The sequence below is a fragment of the Harpegnathos saltator genome, unplaced genomic scaffold (assembly GCF_003227715.2).
Source record: "Harpegnathos saltator strain DR-91 unplaced genomic scaffold, Hsal_v8.6 scaffold4, whole genome shotgun sequence".
Taxonomy (NCBI): domain Eukaryota; kingdom Metazoa; phylum Arthropoda; class Insecta; order Hymenoptera; family Formicidae; genus Harpegnathos; species Harpegnathos saltator.
The window spans coordinates 713485-726696 of NW_020230205.1; the positions used below are offsets into that span (position 1 = coordinate 713485).

General features: G+C 41.4%; 2 protein-coding genes across 8 annotated transcripts in view; both read left to right on the plus strand.

Moving 5' to 3' along the window:
- Fstl5 (follistatin-like 5) overlaps window positions 1–10723 on the plus strand; it is a 37991-nt gene extending 27268 nt beyond the window's left edge. For 5 of the 6 annotated variants that reach the window (XM_011150383.3, XM_011150368.3, XM_011150377.3 and 2 more), the window contains 16 exons: window positions 19–120; window positions 2432–2564; window positions 3966–4199; window positions 4753–4934; window positions 5284–5418; window positions 5622–5754; window positions 6653–6813; window positions 6898–7021; window positions 7155–7448; window positions 7800–7921; window positions 8016–8153; window positions 8233–8448; window positions 8520–8685; window positions 8775–8975; window positions 9049–9195; window positions 9331–10723. In XM_011150383.3, coding sequence (XP_011148685.1) covers window positions 19–120; window positions 2432–2564; window positions 3966–4199; window positions 4753–4934; window positions 5284–5418; window positions 5622–5754; window positions 6653–6813; window positions 6898–7021; window positions 7155–7448; window positions 7800–7921; window positions 8016–8153; window positions 8233–8448; window positions 8520–8685; window positions 8775–8975; window positions 9049–9195; window positions 9331–9560 — 2718 coding nt within the window. In that variant the 3' untranslated portion in view covers window positions 9561–10723. Of the gene's footprint in view, window positions 1–18; window positions 121–2431; window positions 2565–3965; window positions 4200–4752; window positions 4935–5283; window positions 5419–5621; window positions 5755–6652; window positions 6814–6897; window positions 7022–7154; window positions 7449–7799; window positions 7922–8015; window positions 8154–8232; window positions 8449–8519; window positions 8686–8774; window positions 8976–9048; window positions 9196–9330 lie in introns of those variants that run through there. The other variant, XM_025300999.1, reaches the window with a different exon arrangement.
- A 1312-nt stretch (window positions 10724–12035) lies between these two features.
- On the plus strand, window positions 12036–13135 carry LOC105188767 (mitochondrial import inner membrane translocase subunit Tim17-B). Of its 2 annotated transcripts, none has more exons than XM_011150402.3 (2): window positions 12036–12131; window positions 12574–13135. In XM_011150402.3, exon 2 carries the CDS (start codon window positions 12585–12587, stop codon window positions 13068–13070), a length of 486 nt encoding a protein of 161 aa, XP_011148704.1. In that variant the 5' UTR covers window positions 12036–12131; window positions 12574–12584; the 3' UTR covers window positions 13071–13135. The 2 variants fall into 2 exon arrangements, with proteins under 2 accessions (XP_011148704.1, XP_011148711.1); XM_011150409.2 differs by lacking the exon at window positions 12036–12131 and adding an exon at window positions 12143–12165.
- Window positions 13136–13212: the final 77 nt, after the last annotated feature.

Genomic DNA, 13212 nt, shown 5'->3' on the forward strand with positions numbered 1-13212 from the left:
TTCTGATATGTTTTTCAGATGCGACTAAAGCCCTGCCTCGCAACTTTTTATTTCCTGTTGCTTTCGATCGTCTCGACCTATATATCTCCTGCACTCGGTTCTGATATACTTCGTTACAAGGTAATTGCTATTGTGCTTCTATGCGTTTTTAACCATTTGATGTCGATGTAATTCCAGATGCAAAAAAAATTGTCGACGTCAAATCGATGTGTATATCTTTATTAGAACATTTTATCACTCTATTTTTTATCTGCTGAGAGAAATTACTTATCGACCCTTAAAATGACCAAGATATTCATTCAGATTGATATTATTGTGCGCATGTTGATAGACCAGGTTTGCTATAAAACGATCTTAAATTAAGTCGTAAATTGCGATTAAGAAAAAGAAAAAGAGAAAACTTCAGTAATTCTTGGGTTAAAAGTCAACGTAGCAATTAAATAGTTAACAAGGATTTTCTCATTCAGATTCATTCAGATTGATATTATTGTGCGCATGTTGATAGACCAGGTTTGCTATAAAACGATCTTAAATTAAGTCATAAATTGCGATTAAGAAAAAGAAAAAGAGAAAACTTCAATAATTCTTGGGTTAAACGTCAACGTAGCAATTAAATGGTTAACAAGGATTTTCTCGTTACTATGTTCGAACTTAAATCTAACATAATTGCTACAATTAGTTTTAATTAATTTTCCCACGCTTCCACAATTATAGTAAATTCTTGATTATCATATGGCGGAATTATCTCTCCAATAAAAATTGTACATATACAAAAGTAAATTTTAAAAAAGAAAGAAAACGAATGTTACTCTAAAATATTATATCCGGAATGTATAGTATAATAGAGATTATATACAAAAGATAGATGCAGGTAAAATTAGAATTTCGCCGGCAAAGCATTTATGCTGGGTCGCGGCGCAACTTATCGTCCGATTATACGCATAACTTCTCGTTATATTTTCTACCTATCTTTTCGTCTCTCTCTCTCTCTCTCTCTCTCTCTCTCTCTCTCTCTCTCTCTCTCTCTCTCTCTCTATCTATCTTTCTCTTCCGTTCTCTCATGAGCATCATTACCCATATAAACCTTCGTCTGAGAGTTGACGACCGCGAGATGAGCACTCTCTTCACGGTGGATCTTCTTGGCTTTGCTCCAAGAAGCGGATTTCTCGCACAACTTCGATAATGGCCGTTAGCCGGCGTAATCCACGCCTGTTTATCTGTTTACATTGACACCGTGTTACATTCACCCGTGCGATACCGTCAGTGCACCCGGCAGGGTCGATGAAGGGTCGGTGCACATAACTCTGACCTCGTTTCGGAAACCGACAAGCTCGCGTAACCACCCCCGTTTCCTCGAGCACATGGTCAACTTCCGGTGATTCGAAGCACTTCAGATTGTCGGCGACGAATAATGAGGGTGCAAGCAGCATCAGCGATGAAGGGAGGCTTAGCGTCTTTCTCATAGAAGCACCGCGGATCATCAGCGTCTAACGAAGAAGCCACCGCAACTTTGCTAATATAGTGATGTCAGTACCCGGTTACCTTAGTACTCGGATATTATCCGGGTCCTCAAGTTTTTCGGACATACCCCGTGTACCCGAGTAGCCGGTTATTATGTAGATTATACGGGTATTTGTGAATATATCACGATTAGTGTACACTTGGTAGCGAAACTGTCTACATACTTTCATCACGGATGAAAGTAAGGAGCGCACGAAACTGTCACGATCGAGAGTCACTACTGACAGGTTTGCGCAGTAATCGTTTATGATAGGAACCGAAGTGACAGTGCACTGTATAAATATTGGCCTTTACACTTCCATCTGCGACGGACGAGAGTATGAAAAAAATATTTTTTAACCATAAATATATATTTTCTCTGTTGCCGAGTTCATTGTTGCAACAGTGATGTTGGATGTCTCATGCATCTCATTACCTCACTTCGACTCTTGTCACAACCGGTTACCACGTAAGCTCGTTACAGTAGTAGTCCTCAATTAGATACTTCGATGAGCGCCGCATTGTGTCTAAACCGTTTTGCAAACAAGAGTAGATAATATCCTTGGAAAACAAAATATAAAATCAGCACCTGCGGAAATCAAACGGATAGCAGATGGACATTATTCTTAATTATTCTTGGTTTTGAGTACTCGGGTACTCAGTTGAATCCGGTGGTGCTCGCGAGACTGACTTTCGGCTAGGTACCTGGATATCCAGACGTAGAAATTTCCTTTTCTCTAGCTGCTAATCATGATCTCGATTTTCCAGCTTTAATTATAAGAAGATGAAATCCTTACCTCCCGTGAGGTCGTTATTTTTTCCGTTGAGAAAATACAAGTACGAGTGTATCGAAATATTGCAGAATCCTTTATGACAACGTGTGACAGCTTCGATGCAATATCTTTGACGTTTTAACATTTGTTGCCCCCAGCGCTCGAGACATCGTTACTTTACTGCAACAGATGACGATGGCGTGTCGTCCAGCACAGGGGAAGCCCTGTCCACAACGTCGGCTTCGATAGATGATGCATCCGTAGACTCGGGGAACTGGCACGCCCGCGAGAGTGAGTAACCGCTGATTCTCCTCTCTCTACGTACATGTTAATTAGTAATTTGTACATCGCTGCGCGATTCGGGAAGTTTAATCAAACTGTACCTCCGGCCGCAACTCGCTCAGGTCGCTTTACACGTATTACGCGTTTACCGCGTTTACCACGTTCGCCTCGTGCGCATTGTACCACCGTTAAACTAGCCGGTAGACCACCAAGACTCCGTAAAATACCAAACCCACGATCAATAAAATTGCTATGACATAAAAAAAGGCGCACATAGTCAAACTGCGGAAAAACGACGCTCTCGTATCGCATCGCAACGCAAATAAAAGAAGGTGCCGTAACAAGCGGAATGCCCGACCTTTGTGCGTGTGTGCGTGCGTAGAGACTTGCCAGAGCGCAGTTTTTGCAACCCAGTATTTTACGGTAGCGCAGTTCTACTTTGTCACGACATGCCAAACACTGATTGAGTAGTCGGCGTCCTTCAACATCGATGACCGACTATCGGAGAATCGTGTCCGGATAAATATCATATGTGGGGATACTTGGGTATATGGGGATCCATGGATACCCTATACTTTTCGGGGGAACTTGCCGGATAACCGTTTATTGCGTAAATTACCTGGTCCTTTACTCGGGCCAGACCGTCTCTAATAGAAGGATATTACCTGCAACCTATTGTCTTACATACCTGAGCTTAGATACCTAAGAACTACTCAAGTACTTTCCAAATTGGGCACCTGCTTGAATATTGTATGCGGATTCAGGTGTTTCCCAGATAATCGGATACATTGCTCAAATTATCTGGATATTCATAGCGCACAGTTTTCAATATATTTTAAATGGCATGTAGACATTGCCCCACGGTAGTGCTTTGAGTACCGGATTGAGAACCGGATGGAGAAGCAAATTCCCGAGTATGGGCATTACTCGACTACAGTGACGGTATCGCCGTCGATATCTCGGCGAAGCGGAAAAAACTATCGTTCGTACTCGCGTAAATCGAGAGGTGTTCGGTAAGTTCAAAATTGCTTAATACGAACAATCCGGAATCAATGACGCGGCATTCAGGGCGGTACCATTCCGAAGAGTACGTTCTAACGGTTGCGCCGGGTGATTTATCGCGACGGAAGCGCATTACCGGGGATGATCGGCAATTTTATCGTGAATGCATCCGCGCCGCGAGTATTCCGCTTTTCCGCTTCTGTAAGATCCTGCCATCAATCGTGTCCTTCGCGTACGTATACGTACGCGCATACAACTAACGGCGAAACATTCGGGCGCGCGGACGGTGCCGCGCGTTGCGCCCGATGCGCAACATATTTTACGGAATATCAGATTCAAGCGAGGGAGGAGAGAGCGGCGGGGAATAGCGAGAATAGCGAGAATACGATATTTTCTGCTCCCTTTCAGATGGCAATCCGTGCTTGGAGAAGTATTGCGGCGCGGGCAAAGAGTGCCAGGTTACGACGGACGGCGGGACCGTTGAGGCCGTGTGCGTTTGCGTTCGGAGATGCGCGCGGAAGCATCGACCGGTCTGTGCCAGCAACGGCAGGGTGTACGCCAATCACTGCGAGCTGCATCGCACGGCGTGCAACACCGGCACGTCGTTGACCACGCGGCGGCTTTCCAGATGTCTGAGCAATGGTGAGCACGTGCTAGGCAACATGCATCTCCTAACTACCCCGCGTAAGTCGCGAACCCTCTGTAGTCGATAACGGTCACGGGGAGAGTTTCCCGACTTAGCTCGGACGTTTCGTTCGGGCGCCGGGACACCGCACCGCGGTGCCGCTTCAACATCGGCCAGGAATTTAATCAAGCGGTTAATTAACTCGCGCGAGCGAGCGAGCGAGCGCGCCGATCCCGAGAAGCAAAACGACACGCACAGCGCGAGTCTTATAATACTTATCGCGAAAATGAGGTTTGGCCGAACACTTTCGTCGATACTTCTGCCTTCTTTAATTCGACGTTTACTTTAGGTGGGACCGCGATCTTCCGCGGCGAAGTCGCGCGCGGCAACTTTGCTTTCGTTATAAACTCGATAATAACTTGGAAGTTTTCTATTAATTTATGGCCTGACAGCTGGCCGGCCGGTTTGTTGGGGGTTGTGTAGTTGTAGCGGCGAGAAAAACGAAAAAACGGTGTCGTCGCTACCAGTGAAAACTCGTGCTTCACGATGGAGGTGTTTCGTTATTTCCAGGTAATTACAGCGCGCAAGCACGGAAGGATTTCTTCGCGTACCATACCCCGTCCAAAGGCAAAAACATCTTATACGCCAAGTCCAGAAATAAGATGAAGCATCATCCAGCGAGCAAATCGATCCCGCAGAAAGACGGCTACGGCACGGACGAGTGTTGCGCGCAGGAATACGAAATTATGAAAGTATGTCATCGATTGCGTCCCATAATAATTTCCAATACGAAACGCGCGCAAACTTGGCAAAAATCTTTCGATACAAGGCTACTCTAGTTGCCTCACTTCTTTGAAATTTACAAGCGGACGACTTGATTTGTCGTTGATATTCCTCGGATGTGTGCGTTCGGATGTAGCTTCGACGATAAAAAAAGACAAGCGGGAGGAGAGAACTAACCATATATAAAGAATCCGTGACTTCATTTCCAATAACGCCTCTCGACTACGCCCACCTGGGCGAATCTTGCAAGAAAAATGACTACGACGTAAGCGCCGGACTAGCACTTCTCCTATATCTCGATTCGTTTATTCGCCGTAGGACAACTTGCTTCTCTACAGTCACGCCAGATTAATGGCCGAGGACAATCACAGCAAAGAGTACTTGGTCAGCATCATGTTTTCTCACTATGACAGAAACAATGACGGCAATTTGGAGCGGGAAGAGCTCGAGCAGGTGATATATATCTTTCTTCATGGTGTTTCTTCTTTGTTACGCGGCGCGTCTCCCCTTGAGTTTAAATAACCGGAAGAAAGAGCATTTCCTCGAGACAAGATTTATCGAATCAACGCTATTTTAATAGTATTAGCGCGATTTTTTCTATTACACCGCGACGCGGCGAATAATGTTCTTAACTGACATTTCTCCCGAATATTCAGATCGCCGAGGAAGAAAGTATGGAGGAACTGAGCGCAGGATGTAATTTGAGCCACATGATTAGTTACGACGACACCGACGGTGACGGCAGATTAAACGTTAACGAGTTTTACATGGCCTTCAGCAAGCTTTATAGTGAGTATCATCTGCGATTCGTCGCTCATTTATCATAGCGGATTTACCTTTTGCGAGCCAACGACAACGAGAATATAGTATAATTATGTTAATGGCATGTATACAAACTAATGCAATTATCGTTCCTCGTGAACCTAGCCCGTCACATTAGCATATTTATCCGGATATATAATGATGGCGCTGTGTGCTATTTTACGAAATAAAGAGGAAATTTTATATACACGAAGAAGATCATTCACAGACCCTTTACGTGACGTAGTCACGCAAAAATGACAAAGTCCGGTCGTATCAATACTCGAACATTTGGCGGTTAAGGCGCGTGCTCGAATATATTGCGATCTCGTTTCTCGCTCGAAACTCTCATTGCTATATAAGGAGAAGTTTTCATTTCTTCACTGAAAAGTCACGATGCTGGCTTCTTTCAAGCGATTGAGATGGGACCGATCGTAACCAAAATGAAAAGAGAGATTTGTAGCGGAAGTAAGACGTGCTGCAACACCGTGCGAATATTGTCGACATGCGCAGAGCACGGTGAGGGATTATTTGTTTTTTTTTTTTTCTCTTTTCGTCGCATTTTCCTAAGGGCGTAATCTTTTCCTCGCGATATCACGTCTAGTTTCGACACAGCGATTAATCGATCGCGAATAGTTTTCTTATGGTAATCTACGTCATAATGGTCTTGCCAGGACGCGCATTGTTCATCGGACAATAGCGTCACCGTAAATTGTCAGACTACGCACATGACCGCAGCGCCATCGCGCATATAAACGACCGCGAGGAATTATTATGCAAAGTTTGCGTGTACATTGCGTTCGGCCCGCGCGAACGATCGCCATTCAATTCGCCCGAAGTGTAACATACACATAATAAGAGCCCGGGCGGTCTGATCTGTATCCAGGTGTGTCGGTGGTATCGCTGGATAAATCCCTCGAAGTAAATCACATATCCGCGCGAATCGGGGACAACGTGGAGATTAAGTGTGACGTTACCGGAACACCACCTCCACCCTTGGTCTGGCGGCGCTACGGCACCGACGTGGAGACGCTGAGCGAGCCGGAGGTACCTTAATCGAACGATATAACTCGACCTTTCTCCCCTCGATCGTTACCGAACGCCAAGACATCGTGAATGGACACTTTGCAGATTCGCGTTTTCAACGACGGTAGTTTGTACCTGACGAATGTGCAATTGGAACACGCCGGCAATTACACGTGCCACGCTCTCAGTAACCAGGATGTGGTGCAGACTCACATGCTTACCGTATACAGTAAGTTTTCCAGACAAGAGGAGTACTCGAGGATATGAATATGAAAACCCGGATCGCCGGGATCCGATTCGAGTCCCGCTCGGGAAAGTTGAACGATGCTTTGTGCAATCTCGGAGATGTGTCTCTGTTTCAGCGATACCCGAGGTCCAGGTGACACCGCAATTTCAGTCCAAGCGGCCGAAGAGGACAGCGAAGATGAGGTGCCACGTAGTGGGCGAGCCTCTTCCACGGGTACGATGGTTGAAGAATGATAAACCCCTGAGCGATGATCCGCCGGACAAGTACGAGGTGGTAGGAAACGGCACCAAGCTGTTCATCAAAAAGGTCGATTACGCTGACACCGGGGCCTACATGTGCGAAGCGACCAGCGCTGGTGGACTAACGAGGGACATCAGCAGCTTAGTGATCCAGGAACAACCTACGCCGAGTAAGGCTGGATTCTCACTGTTCTGTCTGGACAGAAATCCGTCGACTCTCCGTCAAGTTTTTTTTTCTGGATAGGAATAATTGAAACGTGACGGTGATGGATATTGTAAATATTTCAGCACCAAAGAATATTTTAGCAGAAAATTGACAGAGTCCTCTCTACCATTCACTAGACAAATAGTGAAAATCCTAAGAGCCTAAGAGCGATTCCTCAACAAATTAATTCATCACGCTAATCTGCAATAATAGTCGTCGATAATAAATAATCGACTGTATAACTTGCGTATGACGTTATCGTAATCTTCAATATTCTGCATATCTTCATTATCTTTGATCTGATGCGATTTTCCAGTCGCAACAGAAGAGGAGCGCAGATTTTTCTCCTTCCACGAATGGGGTATCTTGGTGTACGAACCCTCCACTTGTCACGCGCTACATGAGATTCGATCCACGGACATCATACCTGGTACCCAGGTGCAATATCGAATTTACGTCTCTTCTCCCCTTTCTTTTTGGGACGTTTTCGTTTCATTGTTTTCTTACTTTCCTTCCACACTTACACTTTCAGGAATACGTCTGTGGGCCGAGAAATGTCCCGTGTTCTTGGGGACGTGCTATAAACATCGCCAATCGATACGTGTACGTCAGTCAACCGGATAAAGATCGCGTGCTCGTAATCAGCGAAGTACAGATGATGATAATTGATGTGCGTGTCGTCCCTCTGTCGCTGTGACACTGAAAACGACGTGTCACCGCTAATAATTTCAATGATTACGAATGTCCAGGTGGTGGTCACGGATAAGAATCCCGTGGACCTGTGGTACGTGCAGAATCTCGACTACGTCTGGATATTAAACTGGAGGAGCGAGATGGACGTCGGTATCAAGACTATACAGGTGATCAAGGAAGCTGCTCAACGAAAAAAACACCATACTGTGCGACCGGAGCCTATCGATGCGCAATTCGATCTTGTGAAGGGCCTATACATTCCGCAGCAACGTGTATGTGTTTGTGATCTTAACCATGAAACAATGTAACATATTCGAATATTTATGCGTATGTGTTTGTAAAGTTTGTTATTCCGCAGGATACAAAACATACATTCAAGTATGGTTACGTGACCCACACGAACCAACATGGAATGTACAAACTCGACCTAGCCAATATGAGATACACCCGCACCGTCAACTTGGCCGAATACAATTGTGTACCAGCGAGCGTAGAATTTTCCGATCTATGTGGGTGACACACGTATTTTTACTTTTTTATTTTCTATTTTTTCTCTTCTCATAAATCTCTCTAGCAATGAGATTCTCTTTCGTTTCAGATGGCTTCATGATATTAGAATGCGAGGAACCTATTACTGCACACCCGACCGGTCAAATGTTGTTAGATTACCTCACTGACAGTGTTCTCGCTCATAAACCGAACATCTTGGGAAAGCCAGCGGTCTCTCCGGATTCCAGATACCTGGTTACTCTTGACAAGCAGGACACTGGTGTCACCCTCGTGGTGCAAGAGATATTACGTAATACTTCACCATCACCTATACTTTAAGGTCCCCTGATTGTACGAAGAGTTTTTACGTGACATTTTTGCAGCGGATGGATTAAAATTCGCATTCGACGTGAAAACAACGTTAAATATCAGCGATATCGCTTTCTATCCGTCGCAGACAACGCATAGTTACGATATATACGCTTCGTCGATAGATAAAGAAGACATCCTCTTCTTGGATTTAACCACTGGTAAGACCAATTTGTTAATTTGCACAAATCAAACGTTTCACCACGTTTTCAGTGAGAGATTCATTGTCAGACAAGCGTTTTGTTTAGGTTTGGTTTCGTATATTGAGCAGAGAATAGCACATCCTTCTTTTATAGGCAAAGTGGAAATGATAACGGGCGTGGGAAAGGCAACACCACCACACCTCACCAAGTGGGGCAACCCAAATAGACCGATAATACAAAGCGGTATATTCGGTCGATACATGGTAAGCCCCTCCAACCAGGCACTCTTTGTTCTTAACGGGGAAACCCGTACGGTGAATTGCGAGATTGGTGGCCTTATACATCCCGGCGCGATTGTCTGGTTCACAGTTTCGCTACGTTAATGAACGTAGCCGCGCGACGACGACAATACAAGACGTACGTATAATAAATTGATCATATATAGTTACGTGAATACCCCCCAATCGAGAAATTTTAGGCGAAATTAAAGGTACGTGGGCGCGCTCGAACGTCATGAATGCCTTTGTCTTCTCTAGATAGTTATTTTTAGGATCCTCGTTTCATGATTTAAGAAGAGACTTCTCATAATTTAAGAAAAAAATGCCAACACCATCTCAAACAACAAATGTAGTGATAAGGATGTTGATGAAAGGTATGTAGCATGTTTCATCTGTCGAAAGTCAACGATTAGTAGCATATTCTTCGAAAATCTGCTATTAAAACAATGCGAGAAGTAATTTTTAATAACATTGCATTTAGAATTATGTCAATATCGATGAAATGATGATGAGGTTTCATAAAATTTGCACTATTGTGCAATGTGCTGAATATTTAAACACGCGAATCTGGAGCAATTTAATTGGATTTAATTTTCAAACGTTTCTCGCATAAAAATTATCGTATTCTCGATATTTTAATATTAGAATTTTTATTTTAAAATGTTTTTGGAATATTGTAATTAGCAGATAGTTTAGGAAGTCTAAAGTGCCCTGTTATACTGTATAATTATAGCATATCCGATTAATTAATCATACTATATCTATATTTGCATTGTCAATTTGTACTAAATTAATTAGTATTTATTATAATTATTATGGTAATAATACATTCACTCTGTAAATGTTTATTTATGAAAGCGAAGACATTTATTAGATTGAGCGCGCAACAAACGAGGAAAGAAAAAAGAAAAACATAAAAAAAGAGTAAACGTAACGAAGAAATGGCCATAATAAAGAAGTGAAAACAATATATAATACATTACTATATACGTAAATATGGAAATGTTAACAAGTTATTATTATTAAATGTATGACGAGATGGGTAGATATATCAGCGAATGACTGGTTCAAAGATCATATCGGATAACTCTTAACTTCTTTTCTAAATAAAAAAAATCTTGTATAACTACTTTTTGGAATAACAAAAGTATATGGAATGAATCTAGACCTTAAAACAGGATAACACATCATTCGTTGACACATCTACTGTAACGATACTACTATTGAATTCGGTTGGATGTACTAATATACATATATACATATATATATATATATATATATATATATATTAATATGTACTAAAGATGAAGACTTTTCTAGTTATACGTATATATGTTGTTAAATTTACATATGATAGCCTTTATTACACTTTAGTAAGTCTAACCGAATTCTCTGTCAAAGATTAGGGAAACGGTCGAAAACGCTAGATTCTTCTTATGATTCGAAGAAACTACTGTAGCGTGACGGTAGCATTCTTTTATACCAAAGAGTGAACTCTTGAGACTCTGGGTTTTGTAATATTCGTCTAGTTGAGATGTTCGAATGGCGATATTGATAAAGCGTAAGCGATCAGACTTATGATGTAGCATGTTACGTAGTGTATATAGGTATATTCGACAAATTGTAGCAACTCGAAAGGCGCGTGAAACATCAGTATTACACCGATTTTGCGTTATTGCAAATGATTGCGAGTGTATGTTGGACTGCGATTAGTGTCTTGTAATAAAAATTGCAATATCGTTAATTAATTTAATAAATAATCCATGAACCTGTAAACACTCTCTGGCCTTTGGTCCCCCTTGTTCATAGCAGAGAGCGTCTAGAGTGGGAAGCACGCTAGACGCTCACTGTGCATTCTGTCTTATTAATATTAATGTACACATTTTTATGCTATTTTTTATAGTAAAATTTAATCGAAATCGAAAAATTCATTTTTTTCATTTTGATATTCGGTCATTTTCTTGCCATTTTCATGTCATTTCGATGTCATTATGATTTTCTGTTTTGCCTGAGTTGCTTATTAATTGATCACTGATTGTTTTCTCTATTAGAAAACGCGACTAATGACGTCCTCTTTTTCACGTATTATTTATATTTGTTTATTCTATTGTTTATATAACTGTAAGAATATATTCAAGCGATATAAATATTTCAGGAACTAAGTGATACTTTTAAGGCTTTTATATATTTATAATACAACATACAAGTACTTTTGTAATTTTTACATTATTTTTGCGTCATTATGAGTTATTATGAGTAATATTTAAATGACGGATAAAGTCATATTGACGTAATATCCCAGATAGAACAGAAAATCATAATGACATCAAAATGACGTCAATGTGATGAGAGAAACTAATTTTCTCATCATAATTCGGTCATTATGCCCGTCATTTTGATGTCATTTTGTCGTCATCACGATTTTTGTTCTGCCTGGGATGATGATATCATTATGACTTGTGTTCTATCTGAATAGCACGAGTATGTTAAATAGTTAATACGTGTGACATAATTGACGCATGCGCAGGAGATTCCGTGGGAATAAATGCTCCCAACACTGGCTTTAAAATATCTAACGGTGACCAATCCTAGTTCCTTTATTCAGATGTGGTTCTCTTGGTATCGTGTGATTTCTCCTGTGCTTCAATTAAATACATATATCGTATAAGTTACACGGTAAATATCGAAAAAAGCAGTTTTGTGTGGAAAGGTTAATTTGCTTTTGACATATAGTGAAATGTTTCAAGTTGTTATACACAATTAGTTTTAAAATTGTGTGAGACGCTGTTTTAACCTCGCTTATTTCGTAACTCCACGATAATTTTTACAAGTGATTTCTATTAAGATATGTTTATGTAATACATCGCGTAAAATATATTCTGTCTCTTTGATACATATTAAATATTTCACTTATTTGTTTCTGAGATTATTCCGTAGCACGCTTTTTTATTTAATTTTAAGGTTAACTTTGTGGCTGATGTAATTATGAGCTAAAAATGAATTTATATTCTTAGTATATTTTTGTTTTACCAATCGTGTTATTTTGTTAAAGTTATGACAACTTATTACCTGAATTTTTTAATAAGTATTATATTAGTATCTTTATTAATTATAACAGGTCTCTAAGGTATGGAGGAATATGCAAGAGAGCCATGTCCCTGGCGGATTGTAGATGACTGTGGAGGTGCCTTCACTATGGGTGTCATAGGTGGCACAATCTTTCAAAGTATCAAAGGTTTTCGTAATGCTCCTAGTGGATGGTCACAACGTTTTCACAGCAGTGTTGTAGCAGTCAGGCAGCGAGCACCTATTATTGCTGGAAATTTTGCTGTATGGGGTGGAATGTTTTCCACAATTGACTGCACATTAGTACACTTGAGACAAAAAGAAGATCCTTGGAATTCTATTATCAGTGGAGCAGCAACAGGTGGAATTTTAGCAGCAAGAAACGGTCTGCCTGCAATGGCAGGCAGTGCAATAATTGGCGGAGTGTTACTGGCTTTGATAGAGGGTATAGGTATTTTCATCACACGTCTTTCTGCTGAACAATTTAAACCACCAGCACTGGATGATCCATCGCATCTTGCTCAATCACCACAAGGCTATCCATCATAATATTGATGGACTATATTGTTTAGATTTTTTTGAAATTAGAATAAAATTTCCAATGTTAGACAAGCTTTACATGAAAATATTTAATTACCTCGTTTTACCAGCATTAAATTTATATAAAATCTTAGGTTCAAAGACAAACTTA

Excerpts from the sequence above, each read along its gene's own strand:
- LOC105188767 (XM_011150402.3), top strand. The coding sequence starts at position 12,585 with ATGGAGGAATATGCAAGAGAGCCATGTCCCTGGCGGATTGTAGATGAC.